Source organism: Microplitis demolitor, chromosome 9 (assembly GCF_026212275.2).
Source record: "Microplitis demolitor isolate Queensland-Clemson2020A chromosome 9, iyMicDemo2.1a, whole genome shotgun sequence".
Lineage (NCBI taxonomy): Eukaryota > Metazoa > Arthropoda > Insecta > Hymenoptera > Braconidae > Microplitis > Microplitis demolitor.
Genome location: NC_068553.1, coordinates 1,861,115 through 1,884,943, shown reverse-complemented (window position 1 = coordinate 1,884,943; position 23,829 = coordinate 1,861,115). Strand labels below are relative to the sequence as shown.

Below are 23,829 nucleotides of genomic sequence, written 5' to 3'. Positions count from 1 at the left end.
CCTTGCAATTGCCCACCACCAGTTAAAATCGACGCACGCGCAAATCTCGAATGCACTTGCGCATGTCCTTCATCACCAGAATGTCTGTGTCCTCCAAGCGAGCGCAGATTCCCGCCAATAAAATCCAGATGTTCTTACGCAAAAATGTGCCGTCCCACGCCTCGTCTTCCCCCAGGACCGAAATGTCGTTGCACAAAATGCCAACCGCCATTGCCCGAACCTTGTGATCCCTGTACTGTTTCTAAATGCCGGGTAATCAAACATAAAGCTTGCTGGGTCGATAAAAAAGCTTGCACTGTCGGTAAAATGAATCAAGTTATCGATAAAGCAGATTCAGAAGCAGGTGAGCACGTCGTCGAAGTCAAAATCGAACCTGACCATGTCGCTACTGACCCGGTCGATCAAATACAAGAAATTTCTGTTGATCCTGTCGGTATAGAAGAACCGGTTGGTAAAGTAGAGGTCATTAAGATCGATCGGAGTGTCGGTAAAATAGATTTTGAAGAAGAAAAACCTGAAGTTAGCTGCAAAAAAGTTTCTTATCACGGCAGTGTTGAAGTTAAGAAAGAAGTTGATGATCACCAGGAAATTTTCAGTATCCATGGGGGTGATAAGGTAGAGGCGCCAGTTGCCATCGGCAAGGAAGCGATTGACGTTATCAACATCGTCGGTAAAGAAGCTCCTGCCGATATCGACGCTTCCGATAAGGTAGAAAACAGCAAGGAACATCTAACTGATGGTAATTCGTGTCCTGAACGTTGTGGAGAGCGTTGTTTAGCAAAATGTCGTCCAGTTGAAGCTAAAAAATGTCCGAAATATCAGAAAAAAGATTCGGTGGTCACGAAATGCTCCGGAAAAGTTGAAAAAATTGAAAATTTGAAAAATGATGAAAAAATTTCCAAAGACGAAAAAACTCAGGAATCTTCTGATGACAATTTTCTGGAAAAAAACAGTCTCGACGACTGGACTTTTATAGACGTCGAGCATTCCAAGCGACCTATCAAGCTGCTCAACACAATAAATCGCGCGAAATTTAAACGGAAACAAAGAAATTGTGATTTTCAATGTTAAATTTTAGTATGAATTTTTTAAAAAAATATAAATCATTGAAATAATAAATTTCCAATTAAAATAACAAATTACAGGTGACTGCGAGCCTGAGTTTGATTACGTTATCGTTAAATTTATAAGAAAAATTTCAACAGACTCGATAATTATCATAAATAAAATTTTTAAAAAATCCGATGATTTGGAAAATTTGTCTATTAAATCATCAAATTTTTCGAATATTTTAGATGACCATGAAATAATTAGTACAATGGATTTGATGGTAATTATTTTTTTATACAAAAAAAAAAAAAATATGTATATATATGAATTTAAATTTACAGTCAAGACCTATGAGTACAATTTAGATGACGCAATAAATTAAATATTTTTTTTCTAACCAACAATAATATTCTTCGTCTTCTTCTTGTTCTTGTTCTTCATCTTGCTGTTGATAGCCAGTAGGCCGAGTATTTTATTCCTTTAGTCGCTAAAATGAATCCAGTGATTGCAGTCTTTATATTGTGGGTTGTCTTTATAAATATAAATGATATTGAGTCACAGAAAAAAATAATTAATAAAAATAGTATCGAAGGATGTGGAGAGTGTGCTTATTACCGGTAATATTTTTTAAAAATTTGAAAAAAAAAAAAATTTTTAATCGGAAAAATTAATTTTTTTAGTTGCCCGGAAAATTCGGGAAAATGTTTACTGGGATCTGTTAAGGACCCGTGTAATTGTTGCAACGAAGGAAAATGCGCGAAACTTGAAGGTGAGACATGTTGGAATTCAAGTATCGCTAAACTACCGCTAATTAATCGCAATGAAGGCTTTTGTAGTAATAATTATCGCTGTTTATTGAGAGATGACCTACTTGACGAGGTAATTTTTTATTTTTAAATAAAAACAATTTTTTTTTTGTAAAGGATGGCTTGAAAATTGGCTCTAGTAGAATGGAAATTTTGAAATTTTTATTGAGGGAAAAAATATTACTTGTGGTTTTTTAGGAAAGAAAATAAATGAAGACTATCTGAAAAAAATCGGCATAGATGACCATGCTCATGTGTTAGTCTCGTAGTCATGCTTATGGTTGCCAAATATTCAGACATTATCTAGATCATGCCCGGTGAATTTTCAGGCATGATTTTGCTTATGGCTGACAAATATTAAAACATAACGTAGTTTATGTTTTCTATACATCCCAGGATCATGCTTGTACCCGCCCAATTTCTCGCAAAGGTCATAGTTTCCAAACATTCAGATATGATCAGGCTTATATCTGCCAAATTTTCAGACATGAACATTTTTATAACTGCCTAATATTTAGATATGGCTATTTTAAAGAATGCCAAACTTTCAGTCATGTCCATACCCATGACTGCCAAATTTTCAGACATGATTATACTCATAACTGCCAAAATTTAGGCATGATAATGTTCATTCTTGTCCAATATTTAGAAATGAGCATGTTCACAACTGTTCAATATTCAGACATTACAATCTTAATGGCTGCCAAATCTTCAGTCATGATCATGCACATAACTGCCAAATATTCAGCCAATAATGGTCATTCTTACCAAATTTGCAGTCACGAGCATGCTTATAACTGCCACATATTCAGACATTACCATGTTAAAGGCTGCCAAATCTTCAGTCATGAGCATGCTCATAACTGCCAAATATTCAGCTATGCTAATGCTCACAGTTGTCCAATATTTAAATATAAGCATGTTTATAACTGTCAAATATTCAGTCATGGTCATTCTCATAAGTGCCTAATATTCAGTCATTATCACGTTAATGTCTACCAAATCTTCAGACATGAGCATGCTCATCACTTCAAAATATCCAGTCATGGTAATGATTATTCTTGCCCAATATTCAGACATTGCCATGATAATGGCTGCCAAATCTTCAGAAATAGGCATGCTCATAACTGCCAAATATTGAGTCATACTCATGTTCATGACTGCCAAATATTCTGAAATAATCATGCCTGACTAATCATGTCAATGGTCAGTAAATGTTCAAAAATGATCATGCCCATGGCTGCCAAATATTCAGACATGACCATATCCATGATTTCCAAATATTCAAATATAAATATACCCATCATTGCCAAATATTCAGAAATAAGCATTCTCATAACTACCAAATATTCAGTCATACTCATGTTCATGACTGCCAAATATTCTGAAATAATCATATCTGACTAATCATGTCAATGGTCAGTAAATGTTCTAAATTCATCATGCGCATGGCTGCCAAATATTCAGACATGACCATATCCATGATTTCCAAATATTCAAATATAAATATACCTATCGTTGCCAAATATTCAGAAACGTCCATACCTGAACATTCGTTATCAATTTCTCATAAGAGAAATTGTCAATCGTATTTTACATCTGTAAAATCGTTATTCAACTATAAATATAATAAATAAACATACTAAATAACAAAAAAAAATTTTTCTTACTTACTTTATCTCTGCTATTATATAGCTGAGTATGAAAGTGTCAGTGACCTTTAATTTAAATAAATTGTCACTTGTAAGCATCATAGAGTAATGTGAATTACAGAGTTATCATGTTAAATACGATGTAATCATACAATAAAATTTATTTTTTATTCCTGCTGTATAAATTGTCATAATATTTAATATATAAAGAAAGTAATGACAATTTATTTGGTCTATATTTTATTTTATGACAAAATTATTTACAATTCTAGAGAAAAAAATTAAAAAAACCGCGAAAATTCGCGAATTTGAAAAATTAAATTTAAATTTAAATTTAAAAAATTCATAACTTCCGTTCTAATTACTCTAGAATCTTCGTCTTGGGCTCAAAATTTTCGTCAATTCTCCCACTATAACTAAAAATTTTCATCTCTTAGCTCAAATTAATTTCTGAGCCAAAATTTAGCTTTTATTTCTAAAAATATCAAAAATATTCCCATCTTCCGGTTCCAGAGCTCGAAATATTGGTTTTAAAAAAAAAGTCACAGAAGCTTTTTCGTAGGAAATTTGACGTTCTACAAAAAAGCTCCTTACAAATTTTCTCATATTTCTGATATTTAATAAGATATGAGTGTTTAAAGTGACCTGGTCTCAAAAATAAAAAAAATCCCAAGTAAAATTAATTAATTCGTATCAATTATAATAATAACTTGATGTTTTTTTTTAAAAAGGACAATCCGGAAGCAATTTGCGTATGTATGGAACAGAGCCCAGCATGCGGCAGTAACAATATAACGTATGTAACACCTTGTGCTTTGCACGAAGAGGCAATAAGACTAAAAAATAAATCATTGAAATTAAAACATCTTGGGCCATGTTTAAGTCGTCCTTGGATTTTATCTCCTTTGGAAAATATATTTATTAGTTATGGACAACGGCTTGCTATAAATTGCGAAGCTAAAGGATTTCCAATTCCCGATATTTTTTGGGAATTTCATTCAGCGGACGGTCGTGTCATTAAATTACCAAGTAATTATTTATTATTATTTTTTTAAGCTCAGTTTATAAGTTACAGTGTGTGGAAATTATGTATCAATTGCTTACAATTTTTTGTTTTTAATTACTCATGTGAAATTACCAAAAATTTAATTTTTAAAGTTTGAAATTTTCAAATTTTTTTTTGTCGAGTTTAAATGACGATATCTCGTTAAATATCAAAAATATCGAAAAAATTAATAAATACTTTTTTGTAGAGAATTAAATTTCCTATAAAAAAGTATTGAACATTTTTTTTGTAACTCTGATAATTAATGAGATATTCAGTAATGATAAGTTAAGTAGAAATTGCGGGAAAATGAAAACTACTGCTGGTGTACTTACACTTTGAGATTAAATATCTACTAAAATATAAAAGATAATGAAAAATTGATAAGGACCTTTTTTGTAGCCCTTTAAATTTCCAATGAAAAAGTTCCTTATCAATTTTTTCTATCTTTGATATTTAACCCATTTTTTATAGTCGAAAGATAAAAATATGAAACCGCGGTTTGAATTTTTTTCGCGGGAAAATTTTCGCGGCTTTTAAAATTTAAAATTCAAAATTTGGGATACCAAAAAAAATTCATGAGTAATAAAAAGAAAAATATAAAAATTAATTTTTTTTTAGATGCCGAATATGACAGCACGGTAAATACTCGTGAAGAATCAGAATTATTTATGAGAACTTCTTGGTTACAAGTCGGTAAAATAACAAAACAGCATATTGGTACCTATCAATGTATTGCTAACAATACTCTTGGTGATGCAAGTACTGAATCAATTGTTTCAATTTTATAAAAAAAAAAAAAAAAAAAAAATAAAAAAAAAATAACACCCTTATTATGAACTAGAAGTAATAAATTATCACTAAAAAAAAAATCAACTAATGAATTATTTAATATCCTATATTTGACAATTAACAACTAATTATATAAATAAATGTTTTTTATATTATTTTTTATATATTTTATATAATTAATTCTGTAATAATTTTTTTTTTAAATATAAACAATTTATGAACACTTAAAATTTTATTATTATTAATAATTATTTATTACCAGTCGTCACGTCGAGGTGGAAGTGGTGGCGGGCTGATAAATAATTCAAATTAAATTAATAATTATTATTGTTATGGATATTTGGTTAATTACTTACTCGGGTGTTCGCCAATTAGCGCGATCAATTACAATAGTTTCGGTGCTTTCTCTAAAAAAAGAAGAAAATGGTGATGAGTGAGAGAAAGAACAGGGAGAGAGAGAGAGAAAGAAAAAGATTTAAAGCTGTGGAAGTTTGTGGAAATCAGAAAATTTATTGTGTCGACAAAAGTAATGAGAGCTTTTTGTTTTATAGAAAATTCTTGTAGAAAACGAAAAAAAATTTTTTTTTTAGTTTTGGATGATACATTAAGGTGCTGCAGTTGTAACGAGGGGGAGTTGTAACACTCAATATAAAACTATTAAAAAAACTAAAAATTATTATTATTCTTTTTTTAACTTGTTCAAAGTAGTAAATCATTGATTAGATCAAAGTTTCAGTTATTAATCTTGTTTCGATATTAAAATATTGAGAATTGTTGAAAATACGCGTGAAAACTTTTTTTTGTGCTTCACAATTTTTTTAATAACAAATTCGTTTTCTAATGTTATGATGTGAGACTTGTATTCATACTTTAAGGGACATATCAAGAGTATTGTATAATCGAATTTTACATCAATTTACTGATTTTTGTTATTGTAATTAGATTTTTATTAACAATTCTGCGTGAGGGTCAATTGTAACACTTGAACGAGTAGCTATTGTAACACTCAGAGCCGTGTATGGGACCTGCGCAAACTGGATGCGCGACAAATCTACTCTGGGATAGTGTAGTTTTAATATTTATAAATGTTTAATAATTTATATTAAAGATACAAATATATGAGCTACTTTAAGTTTAAATACTTGACTTTAAGAGTTAATTAAGTATAATAGTATGTATTAAGACTGAATAATAAAAGCAATTTGGTGAAAAATATCTATTTCGTTCCGTGTTACAACTGCCCTGCACTGTGTGACAACTGCAGCCCACGCGCCGCCATCTTGGCCCCTGACTTTAGTTAAATAAATTGATTTTTTAATAAGTTAACATTGACTTTTTACTAATTAACCAAGTCAGTCACATAAAAGATACTATCAGCTAATTTTCCGACAGTTTTTAAGTTTACTACGTTAAAAAAAACATGGAATCGAAAAAATAAAATTTTTTGTTACAACTGCAGCACTTCTCCCCTATAGGTTAGGTCATGCTTTACATTTTCAATTTTAAGTCATTTTTAAGGAAGTAATTAACGACATGAACAAGAATAATGATGCATAATTTTTTAATCTTCTTAAAATTTTAATTCTCTAAAAACCAATAGAAACTAGTTTTAAACTACATACTAACCGTCGTGTCGGCGTGAAAGTAAGTATTTTGCTAAACTTCTTATAAACACACGCCAATATATGTTCAATTGGTGTCGTAATCATCATCGTCACGATGCATAGAAAAATAACAAACCAAAATCCATCCTATAAACATTCAGGTTTCAAATTTTCCCGCCATTATTCCATTAACCAACTAAACAACTTACAAGTGGTCCTAGAATATGCTGACAAATTAGTAGTTTGAACCCATTAACTATATTCCAAACAGGCCGACACTTGGCGACGCCGAATCTCATTTCTGTCAGGACGTGCTTCCGCCATTGGTCAAGATAATCATTCAACCGGTCGATGTATTGTTTAGTTTTCTATAAATCCCAACAGTTATTGATCCCGATTAATCACAAATTAGAGACTTGAGTTCAATACAAACCAATTGGGCAAAAAATTCCCCCTGGACGTCAATGTAGTACTGGGCGCTTTTCAATTGATGGAATGTTTCATTCAAATTATGGTGGTACGGCCGCAATTGGATGTCCAGCGTGATCAGCTGATCAACGAGGGTATCCTGCATCAGAGTCAGAGGCTTTACTTTCTTAATCATCAGCGACCGCAATGATGTCCCAACTGTTTCCAATTCACGTGCTGTCCGCCGATCGTTGATTTGACGCGCGATATTGAATATTTGGTCTGACAGCGCTATTATGTCGCGGTTTATTACTAAACCTCGTACCTGATGATGGAAAAAAGCGTTTATGATTGATATCATGGATATTCTTAACAATAAGGGCCGAATGGTCAAAGGGAATTGCGGAGGTACTCATGGCCTATCGTCCGGCTGATGCGGGAACGCCTTAGTAGGGCTGGCTTTTCACTTTAGAGAAAAAATGATAGAGACTTTTTTGTAGTAAATTTAAAGAGCTAAAGAAAAGATATCTTTGATATTTTTGATACGAGTGATATTTACGGAGATATTTTAATTTTTATATGAGGAGTGAGAAAAATTCTTACTGGGTGCATGGTAGGGAAGGTAGGGAATAACTATGATAGTAATTACTATGGCACGATAATTTGTTAAATTGGCGTCACATGCGAATAGGAGATTGTCCAATTTTCCTTCAAAACTGGTGGTCAGTATTTTGAAACCCTTTAAATCGACTTTTAGCATTGACAGCGCGTTGGTAAGTTCTGACCATTTCCAGTAGTCGGTTATTTCTTCAAGGTTTTTTTGTTTGTCCAGTGGATATGTTGGATAGACTGCTTCATTCTCTTGACACTTTCTAAAATTAAGTATAATTGATTATGAATAAAAATTATTATTCATATTAATCCTCTATTATAGAGTATTAAGATAGAAAATTTATTTATAATTTTTTTTTATCTAAATGTCGATAAATAAATGAATAAAACAGAAAAAAACTAATTTGGCAATAAATTGAAAAAAATCGAAAAAGTCATATAGTATCATATATGGTTACGTAAATGACCATATATGGTCTCATGTGATACTAAACAGTCAAATATGATCATATAAGGCTATATTTGATTATATTTGATCATATAAGGTCATACGTAGTCACGTGTGATCATATAAGGCCATATATGGCCCTGCATTATCATAGATGATCACATATATGACCATACATATAGTGGCATATGATCATATATGGTCAAATATATGATCACATAAGGTCATGTATGATTGCGTATGATCACACAGGATCATGTATGTTCGTATAAGATCATATGTAGTAAAATATGATAATACCTGGTCAAGTATATGATCTCATAAAGTCATATATGGTCATGTATGATCATATAAGATCATATAGCATTATATATGATCATATTAGGTCATATATGGTCGTGAATGTCCACAAAAGGTCATGTATGGCCATACATGTCCATCAAAAGACATTATATATGACCATAAAAGTTCACATATGGGTATGTATGATCATAGAAGGTCATATAAATGTTTATGTATAGTCCGCACCATACATGATTACATATATGATCAAATATGGTCAAATATATGATTACACAAGGCCGCACATGGTCATGTATGATCACATAAGGTCATATTTGGTCATGCATGATCATATAAGGTCATATATATGGTTATGTATGGGCTGCAACATACATGATCACATGCATAGTCATACATATAGTTACATATAATCATATATATCATTTCGAAAGGCCATATACGATCATTTATGATCGTGTAAGGTTACATTTGATCATGTATGATCATATAACGCCATGTATGATTATATAAGGTCATATATGACGTTGTAAGATCATACATTGGTTATGTATGGTCATATATATGGTTACGCATGATCTGCACGATAAATGATCACATATGACCATACATATAGTTACATATGATCATATATGGTAAAATATATGATGCCATCAGGCGATATATGATCATATAAGATCATACATGCTCACGTATGACCATAAAAGGTAATATATGGTCATGTATGATTCAAACTGTACAGGATCACATATACGACCACATATAGCTACACATGATCATATAAGGTTCCATAATAAAGCCATGTACCTCAAAAATAATAAATATAAAATATTTACTCTATAAAATCTTTGAGCGAAATTTCCAACGGTTTTCCCAATAAATTTTTCGATTCAATTATTGTCTCAAGTGTTTTGTAGTTTTTTTCACCTTCCAGACCTCTGCATAAAAATAACTCAGTGTGTGTTGATATAAATATCATCGTTACTACTATCACCCACAAAATAATCGAAATAATGCAGTTGAAAAACGAGCCACTGAAAAATGAACTTTTGTTCTTAGTATTTTCTACGATATTAACTTTTAAAATAAAAAAAAAATGATGGATAATTTTGCTTTTACTATAACAATTACCATAATAACGTAGTACGTTTTTTTTTGTCACTTGATGTACAATGACATATTAACGCGCTTATTAATAAAATCCATACAAAAAATACTAAAATTATCGTGGCTGAAAATTAAAAATTAAAATAAATTTTCTTAATAATTATAATTATACATGTAATGAGAAGTGATTGCAAGTAAGTACCGATTCCAATCAGCCAACGTGTTTCTTCAAAATCTAGTATATAATGTATAATATTATGATGTATATATTTTTTGATTGATTCGATTTTTCTGCTAAAATGAGAATTACTTGACTCTAAATTACGGGTTTCGTCGAAAAGGCGGCCCCGTGCGATACCTAATTCTCTTCTTATTTCTGTAACCAGATCATTTATATGAGAATTGAATGAAAAAAAAAAAAAAAAAATTAGATAACATTAATTTATATTTAATATCTTTTGATCCATCAAAAAGCTTTTATGTAAGAAAATATATATTAAATAGAGGATGTCTAAAATATAATATAGAAATTCTTAACAATATAAAAAACTTGATATCTTTATACAAATATGTACGTGTAGATAATACGGGATTGGGAGAAAAGAAAAAGAAAAAAAAAGTTGAAAAATGAACGATGAAGAAAATGCTTTACGCCCTTAGGCGTCGAGTTAACGTTGGTTTATGTTTGTATATTTATGTAGAGAAATTGTGCTAAAATAGCCACTAGGGTACAATGGGACACTAGGGAAGTATAAGACATGGAGGTGAAATAGAATACTGGGTCAAAATGAGACATTGGGACAAAGTGGGACGCTGGGAAAGTAGCTCATTGGGACATTAATAGATATTGAGTTATAAAGGAACATTGGGACAAACTGGGACACTGGGACAAAATGGGCCATTGTTGGGTACTAGGTTATGATGGAACACTGGGACAATATAAGACTCTGAGACTAAGTGGGACATTGGAACATTGTGGGACACTGGGTTACAAGGAACATTGGGACAATCTAAGACACTGGGACGAAGTGAGACATTAGAATATTATGGGGCACAGAGTTATAAAGGAACATTGGGACAAATAGAGACGCTGGGACAAAATGGGACATCGGGCCATTATTCAGGTTAGGTAATGATGGAACACTAGGAAAATCTAAGACTGGGTTATAAATGAACATTGGGACAAAATGGAGCATATGGCCAAAGTGGGACATTGGGACATTATTGGGTGCTGAGTTACGACGGAATACTAGGACAAATTAAAACACAAAGACGAAGTAAGACATTGGGACAAAGTAGGGAGTTGGGACGAAGTGATACATTGGAACATTATAGGACATTGAGTTCTGAAGGAACACTATGGCAAACTGAGACACTGGGATAAAGTGGGACATTGTGGGATCTGGCTTATTAAGGAATAGTGGGACAAAATGAGATATTTAGACAATATGGGTCATTGGGATATTATGTGACATGAGGTTATAAAGGAGCACTGGGACAAACTAAGACACTAAGGCAACTTCGGACGTAGGGAAAGTAAGACACTGAGTTCTGAACGTCCACTAACTAAAATGGGACACTAGGACAAGGTGAGACATTAGTACATAACTGGATACTGAGTTATAATGGAACACTTGGTCAAACTGAGACATTAGGGTAAAATGAGAGGATGGGACAGAATGGGACATTTGGATAAAATTGAGTAGTGGGGTTCAATGGATACCGCTACAAAATTATACACCGGGTCAATTTAGGGAGTTTCTGCAAAATGGGACAGTACGGTAATACAGGGCACTGGGGTTAGATGGGACACTGGGACGGAATGAAACCGAGATTCAAACTCAGAAATTCAGTAAAAATGGATACAGTGAAATGAGACATTTGGACAAAATGAGACGAGGAATTAAAATGGGACACTGGGATTTGATGGGACACTTGGAAAAATGGGACAGTAGGACTAGATGCGACTCAGGATTAAGCACGGGCATTTATTTCCTAAATAAATATTTACGATTCCGTATGTCCAAAGTACTCCTCGATACATGATGAGGAACATACAAATATTCTCCACGTGCTCGTCTCGCGTCTTCGGTCAAATTATCTCGATTGATGCTGCGCAATCTCAGCAGCCGCTCGTCTCTCAGAATCTAAAAAATTTGATATATATTTATAAATGATTATTATTATTGTCTAATCTAATTAAAAAAAAAAAACACAATTGTTCTTTTCTTATTTTATTTCGAACATTTTTCTCGAGTGTCGAACACCACAAAATTGCCAATTTCTCTGATTCTATTTCGTGAGTTTCATTATCGATTTCTACAAAAGTTTAATTGAAGAATATACTTTATTACTACACGTGCACTTTGTACATGATAATAACAGTACTAACATATAATACCAAAAAAGTCATAATTTCGATAATTTATGAATATCATTTTTATTTTATTAATTACTCAGCCTGTAACTAAGCAAATTTAACAAATTTTTTTTTCCATGAATACCCAAGAAGCTGGAAAACGATAAAAAATTACCTATTTACTTGTAATTACTCATTAAAGCCTTAAAAAAATTACTATACTAAAATTAGTGCTAAAAATGACCAAATATCGAAGGACACTAATTACTTTTATTTATTACTCAGGCTGTAATTGATTAATTTTGATAAATTTTTTTTTTCATCGATACCCAGAGAGGTAAGTAAGTATATAAAATAATCAGTATATTTTTAATAATTCATTAACATGCATTCAAAATAAAAAAAATGAATTTTTAAGAGGATATTAATTAATTTTAATTATTAATCATTCAAGATTAATTAAAAACAAAATAATGACTACTTGTTCTTTAAGCTCTGGACTCTGGGTACTGATTAAAAAAAATCAATTAATTAAATTTTAATTCCAACAATTAGTTTCCGAGTAATGAGCAGTCAAAGTACTCGGTCGCTGTAAAAGTAATGAGCGTAAGTTGTAATTAAAAAAATTTAAGTACCTTATTTATTTGAAAGTTTATAATAAGGCCATTGGTATTGACTGTCGAGCACAATAATCGATCTTGTGGTGATGTGCAACTACTTATTATTTTTTCTAAATCACGTTTAATACTGTTTAACTCGTGACTCAAATCAACAGAGAGCTCACGTGCTTTTTCAGCATTTTCAATTAAACTATTTGCATTTATTCCTATTTCTTGGCTGGCTGGTGAACATAAAATTTTATTACCAATTAGTAATTATTAATGGAAGTCAATTAATTAATTTATTCACATAATTTTTTATAACATAAAATATTTGTCCAGATTCGAAAGCTTCTAGAGCTTCAAATATTGATTCTAGGTAAAAAATTGTAAAAGCAAATTTATAGAGAATTGAAAGGGCTACAAAAAAGGTCCTAAGAAATTTTTAGCTAAACTCAATATTTTCGGCTTAATTTTGATTTTAATACATGTAAGGTAACACTCCTCCCCTTGAGGGCCTAGGTCCGTACGCCCGCTTCTTGGCTTATAGATCACGGCTTGCTTTGGTGATAGGTCCAGATTTAGGACCAATTGGACTTGAATAGAACACAACCTGGGAAACTTTAATTAAGCCATAGAATCGACCGATCGATCTTCTAAACGATGGTTGAGTTCCTAGATCTTAACTGTCTAGGCAACCTCACTGAAGCCTGTGACTCATAAATTAAATATTTATGTGGTTTAGGTTAACTACCGATCATGTTATTAGCAAAGGGCTATCAAGCTTTAGTTAGCAGATTGATAAATGTAACGGAGCCAACCGGAATCCAGGTGCTTTCAATGCCTATCCCGTTTTGAAGGGAAATTTTGTCGCCATTACTGGCATGGGCATATTGCAACCATCCCTATCTTCCACCCTTTCTCCAGTCTAGGAAGATTGGACTTGGATTACCCGGAGGTACTTTTAAAGAACGAACTATTTCCTGAACTGGTAATCAGGTCGATCCGAGAGAAATGATGCATTTAAAAAGGGCTCTGTTTTTTCGCAAGACCATCAAGTTTAAGACGAGCTTTGATCTACTTGTCCCATCTTTAAGTTTTAAACTACTTTTCAATCTTCTGCTATTATAGTTTTCAAAGTTAAAGTGAAGGTGGCGCCCACTTGTCTTATTTACTAGAGATCATTCAGGCCCTGAACCCTTAGCCTTAGGTGACCATCAAGAGTTGGTATCGAAAGAAAAGAGGCCTTTAGTCTAGGGGAATAGGCAGATAGATACTGCACCAGAAACTTGGCCATCCAGTGGTCGATCCCGTGTCTGCAAGGAGCTGCTATGACAGCAACGCGGCAACTGTCCAATATCTTCAAGGATGCCACTTCTTACCATTTGTCCAAGTAGTCTGGTGACCACTGCAGTAAACTGGTGCCACTGGTAGACCTTCCAAGCCCACAAACCAGAATCTCTTGAATCCTTAACCTGGTCAAGGTGATCGTTCAAGAGGCTAGGACTGGGTGGCTATGGCTAAATCCTACTCGCTAATAGATTTTATTCATTTAAACACGTCTCCGAATGTCCACTCCTGTAGTTGATTAAACAGATTAGGAGTGTCATCTATGTGAAAGTAAGGAGCTTCTTTGGGTGAGGGTAGGTGAGCAACGATTTATTGAATTGATTTATCAACGCTTGGAATAAAAGTAAAACATCAACGTTCATGTAGAAAAAATGATATCGGGATTATTGTTGCATAATTTATTATCTATATTGAACAAGTAGATAAGAGAAATCGCGTTAATTACAGTAATGACAATGCGCTAATTATTCCGAATTTTTTTCATGATTTTTTAATTTTATAATTGCATGCGCAAACTTTGAGCCAGACATGCTTAGCATAATTACACTTGTGTCTACAATTATTACGAGGGCTTTTGACATATTTTAAGAATAATTGTTATAATATTACTATTTATAAGACGTTTTTAACAGAAATCTGATATATCGTCTAATCATTACTAAATATCTATAAAAGGAAGTGTGCGATTGCATGGGGGTCCATGGATAAGCCCAAAGGGAATATCTTACCAATAAAGAATCTATTTAGGAATCTATGGGTATTGGACCCCCATGGAGGATACTGATGATACCTGGATTCTTAAATAGTTACATCCATATGAAAAACGGTGGATGTTTAGATTTGTATTTTAAAAAGCTATGGATCCTTATTAATAGAATTCATGTTTGGATATTACGTCAGTGTGCAAGTCCTATTTTAAATAATAGCATTATGGCCACCAAGAAAATTCTGTTAATTATAGTGATAATTTATATATTCAATAAAATAATTACATTGATAAGCCTATGGATATATTATTTATATTGTTGTGTTAAACGAATTATTTAGTATGCCTGTAGAATATAAACGTTAATAAAAACGGTCTAATCCCATGAACTAAGTCACGCTGGGCTTAAACTCTTCCGTTGCTTCGAGCGACTTTTCCATCACCACTAACTCTTCTTTGATCAATAGCTTCTTCTAAGGCAATAGCGCCTAGTTCTAGTAGGATTTGCCGCCATTGATAGGTCTTCCATCATTGATCTGTCACTACCATTTCTGTCATGATCAATAGCTTCTTCTACGGTATTAGAAACTGGTCCTAGAAGAATTTACTGCCATTGATAGATCTTTCATCATTGATCTGCTACTACCATTTCTGTTATGATCGATAGCTTCTTCTACGTTATTAGAAACTGGTCCTAGAAGGATTTACTGTCATTGATAGATCTTCCATCATTGATCTGCCACTACCATTTCTGTCATGATCAATAGCTTCTTCTACGATATTAGAAACTGGTCCTAGAAAGATTTACTGTCATTGATAGATCTTCCATCATTGATCTGCCACTACCATTTCTGTCATGATCAATAGCTTCTTCTACGGTATTAGAAACTGGTCCTAGAAGAATTTACTGCCATTGATAGATCTTTCATCATTGATCTGCCACTACCATTTCTGTCATGATCAATAGCTTCTTCTACGGTATTAGAAACTGGTCCTAGAAGGATTTACTGCCATTGATAGATCTTTCATCATTGATCTGCCACTACCATTTCTGTCATGATCAATAGCTTCTTCTACGGTATTAGAAACTGGTCCTAGAAGGATTTACTGCCATTGATAGATCTTTCATCATTGATCTGCCACTACCATTTCTGTCATGAGCAATAGCTTTTTCTACGGCACTAGCAACCGGTTCTTGAAGTATTGGCTACCATTCTTAAATCCTCTATCATTGGTCTCAATCACTACTGTCTTCTCGGTGATCAATAGCTCCTTTTGCGGCATTAGTAATTGGTTCCAGAAGTATTTGCTGTCCTTACTAGATCTCCTATCCCTTACCTCCTCCATAACTACTGCCTTCCTCTCGATCTCTTCTAGCTTCTTAATCAATATCAGGAAAGTTATGGTCACTGCAGCTCACTTCATCCGTATCAATATCAAAGAAGTCGAAATCATCATCATCTTTATCCTCCATTTTATCACCATCGGGAAAGTCCATCATGTCATCTCCAATAGTAGGTCGTTCTATAACACTAGTAACTACAGTCCCAAAAATAATACTATTATTTCCATAATTACCAACACTGTCAAGGTATCGAGCGGAGACACAGACGACAGCAATCAGAAATAAAACTAACCGCATGTTCTTCATTATTTTTCCTTATTTTGGAATAACAATGTATTAAGAAGCTTATAAAAACGTCTTTATTTAATATTTATCACTGTACTGACGCTCAGTTAACAAATCTTCCAATCAATTTCGGCATTTACGCAAGTCGTCCCTGAATTTGTTGAGAATCAAAATTAAATTATCTTAAACAAATATACGTTTCTTGACTGCCGTCAGTAAAAATATTTTTTGAGCTTAATAAACAGTCGTGTTGTTGAAACTGACGATAAAGACTGTTGCAATAACTTTGAAAGCAATAAATATTCCGTTTTATTAATAAATGACAATTTGACAGGTTTTTTTTTTTTTTTTTAATGATTTATTACGATAAATATAAATTGACCTTGAAATTGAGACTTCCTTAAGTAAATGATATAAATAGTCCGATAAATCACCGCAGAAAATTTTCCAGGCATTGGACTGACATTGGTGTTTACTGTCGCCGAATTAAATTATCAGTAAATATTTTTAGTTTAATTAAAAGGTGTGTTCATTACAGAGATAAGGAGTGTTATTAATACTTGATAATTTTGCCAGTTACTCAGACTGATCGTTAAGTTGAAAGCTGATACAGCTTGCTTGCGATTTAATATTGAGTTAATTTTTTTTTTATTTTAATTATAATTATTTGTGTGAGTTAATTTTTCGTTGGTAATAACTAATAATCCAAGATGCGTTTTTCAATATTTTTGGTGATGGCTATGACGGTTGCCCTAGTTACAGCCCGGTCATTCAGTCAATCTAGTGCTAATTCTAATAGTCAAGCAAGTAGCAGTAGTCAAAGTGGTGGAGACTGTGGTTGCGACTGTGTCCAGTCAGACGGTCTTCTGAGGTTGATAGCTGACTTCTTGAAGGAGATTGCTAACTACATTCAAAGTGGAGATGATAGTGATAATGCAGGTAGTGACCAAGGAGACGGTTCCGACACCAGTGCATCTGTAGATGGGGATTCAGGGGATGGTTCTCAAGGCTCCGACAATGGCAGTGATGGAGATGGTAATCAAGGAGACGGTTCCGACTCCAGTGGATCTGTTGATGGGGATTCAGGGGACGGTTCTCAAGGCTCCGACGATGGCAGTGATGGAGACGGTAATCAAGGAGACGGTTCCGACTCCAGTGCATCTGTAGATGGGGATTCAGGGGATGGTTCTCAAGGCTCCGACGATGGCAGTGATGGAGACGGTGATCAAGGAGACGGTTCCGACTCCAGTGGATCTGTTGATGGGGATTCAGGGGATGGTTCTCAAGGCTCCGACGATGGCAGTGATGGAGACGGTAATCAAGGAGACGGTTCCGACTCCAGTGGATCTGTTGATGGGGATTCAGGGGATGGTTCTCAAGGCTCCGACGATGGCAGTGATGGAGACGGTGATCAAGGAGACGGTTCCGACTCCAGTGGATCTGTTGATGGGGATTCAGGGGACGGTTCTCAAGGCTCCGACGATGGCAATGATGGAGACAGTGATCAAGGAGACGGTTCCGACTCCAGTTCATCTGAAGGTGGGGATTCAGGGGATGGTTCTCAAGGCTCCGACGATGGCAGTGATGGAAGCAATCCTATTGCAGACGTTGATGCTCTCAGTAATAAAGGTGACTCGGACAACACTGGCAGCGTAGCAGACGTTGATGCTCTCAATAGCGGTAACGATTCGGATAAAGGTAGTTCTATGGTAGACGTTGATGCTCTCAGTAATAAAGGTGACTCGGACAACACTGGCAGCGTAGCAGACGTTGATGCTCTCAATAGCGGTAACGATTCGGATCAAGGTAGTTCTATGGTAGACGTTGATGCTCTCAATAACTCGGGTGATGGTGGTAAGAATGAAAATGATAACCAAGTAAACAATAGCATAGATAATAATCAGAATGCTGGATCAGGTGGAACCAATGAAAATAGTAGCAACGTAACCAATAACATAGATAATAATCAGAATGCCGGATCAGGTGGAACCAATGAAAATAGTAGCAAAGTAACCAATAACATAGATAATAATCAGAATGCCGGATCAGGTGGAACCAATGAAAATAGTAGCAAAGTAACCAATAACATACAGAGTAATCAGAATGCTGGATCAGGTGGAATGAATAAAAATAGCAATGAGATAAACAATAATATCAGTAATAGTCAGAGTTCTTAGTGAGGTGGTTACTAAGGACTCAAGTCAATCAGCCTAGGTAATGCCTAAGCGATGGCTCATAAATTTGTAACTTTGTTTCGAAGCTCCTTCCATCTTCCTAATAACCTGGTCACCTATCAACCGGGCATTTATGATCACCGTCCCTAAATCCTAAGTCTCGAAATCTCTATGAGAAATCCCTTAAATAGTCATAAAAAGTTCCTTACCATCTTCGTATCAATCCAGACAAATTACATCACGAAAATAATGTTTTTATAAATGAATTATTACTTAGTTTTATATACTTTTAATCAATGTATTACTTACCGTTAGCTACTTCAAGCAATTGTACAAGCTTGTCTTCTAATCCTGTTTCATAAGATAGTTCTAGTTGAACTGGCTTTCCTAATAGTTCATCAATGTCTGTAAACATATATTGTCTAAATAAAGAATGTAATCAATAAACAATAAGATTATTTACTGTTGTTGTTATTGTGATTAGCTTACTGTCTAAGTCAGCCATTATGGCTTCACTAGTGACATCTAGACTACGGGTGAGACACTTCCGTAACTGAACAGTCGTACCAGAATGATAGTCATTCAAGTCATCGATGGCCATGTCTATTGCTAAGGGAAGTTTTTCGACTCCCATGTTGATCGATTCGTTGAATAATATCAATGAAGTAATACCTAATCTATACAAATAATGGAAAGGGTTCTAAGTAACCCTAGAGGATCCAAATTACGGTAGTTTACTGTAATTTGGACCCACCAGGGAATCTAGCCATCACGAAAAATTTGGTAAGGAACAAGAAAAGTTAATGGTAAGTATTGTTATTTGATAATTGCGTAAGGATTTTTATTGATGTGGGCGCCAGCCCGTCCCGTTGGCAGTTTTCGGAGAATAAAAATCACCGTGTTGTTGTTATTTTATATTTGATTACCGATTTAAGACTGAGTGATTTTATTTGTCCGACTAATGCGCTGACTTCCGGTCGGTCATGGACCTGAGGGCTGAAGACGCCCGAGCTAAAAAAATATTTGACGCTTTCTTTATCACTCAGTCCTCGTTTCATTGAGATATTTATGTTTTTTATGTTTTTATATATATAATTATATATATTTTTTATTTTAAGCTTACAAGACTTTTTAAAAATATTTAATTAATTTTTTTGCCGTCTTGTGACAGATAATAATTTTTAAAAATTAATTTGCGGGAGGTTGAGATTTTTTTAAGTTATTTTTTAAAAATAAACGATTGGTTGTTTATTTACAAGTCAGCTAAGGTTTTTCATACAAATATTGAGTATCTTTGGCAATTGATATCCCGAATTGCCCAAAATCGATGCTTTTATTTCATTCGATTTTTTAATTGCGTCACTAAATTTTTAATTTAAATAAATTTAATACTAATTTAAAATTAACAAGTCGTCAACTCTATAAACCTTTACAGCGACTAAACTATCAGACTTACAGTAAAATTGAAGATGACCTTTTTTGTAGGAAATTAAATTCCCTACAGGAAAGGTCTAGTACATTTTTTCCGCCACTCTTATACTTTAACCGCAAATTTATATTCAAAGTTCTTTAAAAAAAAAAAACAACAATTGGTTTCTTTAAATAATGATCGCAATAAATGCAATGAGGATAAAATAATATTGGTCGAGTTAAAATAATTGAAATAATATGATAAAAAGTAAATACTGTATTGATAAAAGTAAACAGAGAGTAAGTGTATAAAGTATAAATTGTTGGCGACTTACCCAAGTATAAAGGCAAATATATAGAGTACAAAAGTTAGAAATCCGGGATATTGTGAGGGCTTATAATCTTCTCTGATTGGACGACAAGCGAGCCAGAGTTCTGTGCCAGGAATGACACAAGCCAAAATAGAACAAACGCCTACGAGGATGAGTAAACCGACCTCCATATGCAGTGACTGGAACGTTACATTATAAATTTAACTAATATATACATGTATATCTATATAGATATATTTATCTCAGTCAATCTGCTCTTACTCTATTTAACAACAATCTCTATTTCTATGAATGCAAAACGAATTCACGATTCTCAACTAGTTTAACAAACTACTAATAACATCAGTGGCTGCTCCAGTATTTTCTCCCACCCACACAGACAGAATTTGAGTAAGAGTGATATTAGTTTTATTTAAGTGTGTTAAGTAATTTTATTAACTTAATTCTATTCTCACCTCAGTTATTAGTTTTGATGTGGTTATTCGATTTTCCAGTATGTCTTTTAGTAAGTCTGCAATTGATTAATTGTTTTGTTATCATCTATGAACAGTAGGGTGGCCCAAAAAATCTGACTTTTTTTTTCGAGTCTCTTATGAAAATTTGTTGGTTGATGTTTTAAGAAGCATGAAAAATCAGGATAAAAAATTTTCAAGAGGTCGCTCGAGAATTTTTAAAATAACAAAAATAATCAAAATTTGAATTTTTTATTTCAAATTTTTTTCTTTCCTGGCAGCAATAGTTTGTATTTGTGAAATCATGACTACGCTGAAAATTTAAGCACAAAATTTAAATATTGAAAGCCCGCTCAAGAATTTTGAATGTTTCCGAGTGCTGTCTATTGAACGTTTTCGAGCGACCCGAGAATATTGATAATAAAGCTTCTCGATTTTTTCACCATCAATTTGCATCACAATCAATGAAAATATAACAGAGAAATATAAATAATAAATTATTTACATACTTTTTTATTTTTTAATTCAAATTTTCGGTTTTTTCGCTTATTCAAAACTTAGCAAATTTTATTGTTTAAGACTGTCCTGTATATTTTTGGTTATGCAAAAGTCATATTTTAGTGAAATGACAATAATTGAGTTATAAAAAAATACAAAAACGAATTCAAAGTATTAGTCACATATTATCAGTTAATATTCAAAATTCTTGAGCGCCGTTTAAATATTCAAATTTCGCGCCAAAATTTTCAGCATAGACATGATTTTTCAAATATAAACTATTACCGCCACAAAGAAAAATTTCGAAGTTAAAAATCCGAAATTCAATAATTTTTGATATTTTCAAAATTCGTGAGCAACCTCTTGAAAATTTTTTATCCGGATTTTTGGAGAGGCTTCTTAAAACATAGTAAGTCAACAAATTTTCATAAGAGGCTCGAAAAAAAAAGTAGTCGGTTTTTCTGGGCCACCCTAATAAACAGTAATGTACTGAAGATGTTATATTTAATAATTTTTTATGATACAACGAGTTTTAGTGGTGTTAAAAGACAATTGGACTTTTCCAAAAATGCGGGTTGTATATATAGTTATTAGAAGGCTTGTAACTTCTAAACTATTGACCCTATGATAATTTTTATAAGAAATGAATTTGTAGAAAAATTCATTCCCTACAACTTTTGTCATCATACTTTAAGCTCTAAACTCAATAGTTTATGAGTTATGGCTATATATAGACGTATATATATTCTCAAAAATTTTTTTAGATTAATAATGATAATTATTTATTAAATAACTCATAACTTACAAGTGATTCATTTTAGAGTAATTTTGAGTAATACAATCTTGTAGTAAATTAAATTTCCCACAACTTTGTTCCTTATAAAAATTACCCTAGACTCAATAGTTTAAGAATTACGGCCCCATATGCATTCATATATACTCTCGCCCAATTTTTGAACTTTTTCCAAAAGTACAATCAATCTATACTTCTTAAATCGCTCATAACTTGTCACCAATTGATCCTACGGTAATTTTTATAATAATTAAATTGATAGTAAATTAAATTTGCCACAATTTCAATCTCTTTGACTTTTATCCTAAAATCAATAGATCGCAAGTTACAGGCCTAAACAATATTAATAAATAATCCTATATAAAAATCATCTATTGCGCTATATATCTTCACCATATATGGTCATATATGATCATATAGAATTATATGTGAATCATATATGACAATATATAATTACATATAATTTTTTTCTAGTTATATATATATATATATATATATATATATATATATATATATATATTTGCATTGTATTAATTAAGATAATGAATAATGATTCTTACCAGGTGGTATATCATAAGGTTGAATGAACTTAATAAACTCATGTAAGAAATTAAAATAAAATGAATAATTATCTAGTTTAATTAACTCAGACATTCGAAAATCTTGATTTTTTTGTATTTTAGGAAACTGTAATATTTGTTTGTTTATCTCCCAATCACGTTCCATTTTATGTGGATTCATTCCAGATGTCATGTTGTCATTTTCAGTGGCACTTAATATGAATGAGGGATCCAGAGCAGTAAGTGGATTTAGAGTTGTTGTTAAATTATAAGTGTTAACATTGTAATTATAATTATCATCCTGATAAATGTAATCGGAATTCAAATTATCGTCATCCATGGCATTGACGGAGAATAAATAGTATGAAACTATTATTAGCACTGCAGTAAAAAATTAATTTTTGTAATTAAGTTTTAAATTGTTAACACATGTGTTAAACTTTTTAACACTTAAGTATTAATTTTTTAACTGTTGGATTTTTAATGACTATAAGATTATTTATGATTTGAATATCTGATTGTTAAATTGTTAACAGTTTTAAATTTTTTAATACTCATGTGTTAATTTTTAAAAAATTTCGATTTTTGTTTTCCATAAAATTATTGAATCTTGGGATACATAAGTTTGTTAAATGGTTAATATAAATGTGTTAAATTGTTAACATATGAGTGTTAAATTTTTTAACCAATAAATTTTTGTAGATATGAATGACAAAAAAATTTTTTTAACAATTAATGTATTTGATTGAGTGTTAAATATGTTTAATAAAAGTGTTAAATTGTGGACATTAGTGTTAAATTTTTACCACAAAAGTATTAAGTGTTCGACACAAGAGTTAAATTTTTAGTATGCAGATTTAAATATGAGCTCGGGTGTTAAATTGTTAACATAAAAGTGTTAAATATTCAACACACTTAAATAAGTGTTAAATTTTATAAAATTTAACATTAAAAAATTTAATTGAATATTAAGAAACAGTTAAAGTATTAACACAGAAATATGAAATTTTAACACATAGATGTTAAAAATTAACACAAGTTTCACACCTTTTAACATAGTTAAATCACTTGTTTTTTTAATTGAAAAAATAATTAAAAAAATTATAGTTTTCCGGTAATAAAAATATTAAATAAAATATATA

The 23,829-nt window shown here is 32.4% G+C and overlaps 2 protein-coding genes across 2 annotated transcripts; one reads left to right on the top strand and one right to left on the bottom strand.

Annotated features, from left to right (window-relative positions):
* Positions 1–1,410: 1,410 nt before the first annotated feature.
* Positions 1,411–5,344, top strand: LOC103577225 (insulin-like growth factor-binding protein-related protein 1). Its single transcript, XM_008557790.2, has 4 exons — positions 1,411–1,667; positions 1,731–1,929; positions 4,240–4,537; positions 5,175–5,344. Exons 1-4 carry the CDS (start codon positions 1,543–1,545, stop codon positions 5,342–5,344), a joined length of 792 nt encoding a protein of 263 aa, XP_008556012.1. The 5' UTR covers positions 1,411–1,542.
* Positions 5,345–5,600: 256 nt separating this feature from the next.
* On the bottom strand, positions 5,601–23,027 carry LOC103577231 (prominin-1-A). Its single transcript, XM_053742015.1, has 16 exons — positions 22,847–23,027; positions 22,688–22,789; positions 20,840–20,895; positions 20,388–20,563; positions 19,132–19,319; positions 18,952–19,047; positions 12,819–13,024; positions 11,836–11,971; positions 10,027–10,200; positions 9,865–9,948; positions 9,554–9,794; positions 8,007–8,229; positions 7,383–7,682; positions 7,159–7,317; positions 6,972–7,096; positions 5,601–5,637 (listed from the first exon to the last, which is right to left on the bottom strand). Exons 1-16 carry the CDS (start codon positions 23,025–23,027, stop codon positions 5,601–5,603), a joined length of 2,484 nt encoding a protein of 827 aa, XP_053597990.1.
* Positions 23,028–23,829: the final 802 nt, after the last annotated feature.

Excerpts from the sequence above, each read along its gene's own strand:
- LOC103577225 (XM_008557790.2), top strand. The coding sequence starts at position 1,543 with ATGAATCCAGTGATTGCAGTCTTTATATTGTGGGTTGTCTTTATAAAT. Across the intron at positions 1,668-1,730 it reads GGAGAGTGTGCTTATTACCG|TTGCCCGGAAAATTCGGGAA; the intron begins GTAATATTTTTT and ends TAATTTTTTTAG. Across the intron at positions 1,930-4,239 it reads GAGATGACCTACTTGACGAG|GACAATCCGGAAGCAATTTG; the intron begins GTAATTTTTTAT and ends TTTTTTAAAAAG.
- LOC103577231 (XM_053742015.1), bottom strand. The coding sequence starts at position 23,027 with ATGGATGACGATAATTTGAATTCCGATTACATTTATCAGGATGATAAT. Across the intron at positions 13,025-18,951 it reads ATTGCTTGAAGTAGCTAACG|CCAGCCAAGAAATAGGAATA; the intron begins GTAAGTAATACA and ends TATGTTCACCAG. Across the intron at positions 5,638-6,971 it reads ACTTTCACGCCGACACGACG|CCCGCCACCACTTCCACCTC; the intron begins GTTAGTATGTAG and ends ATTATTTATCAG.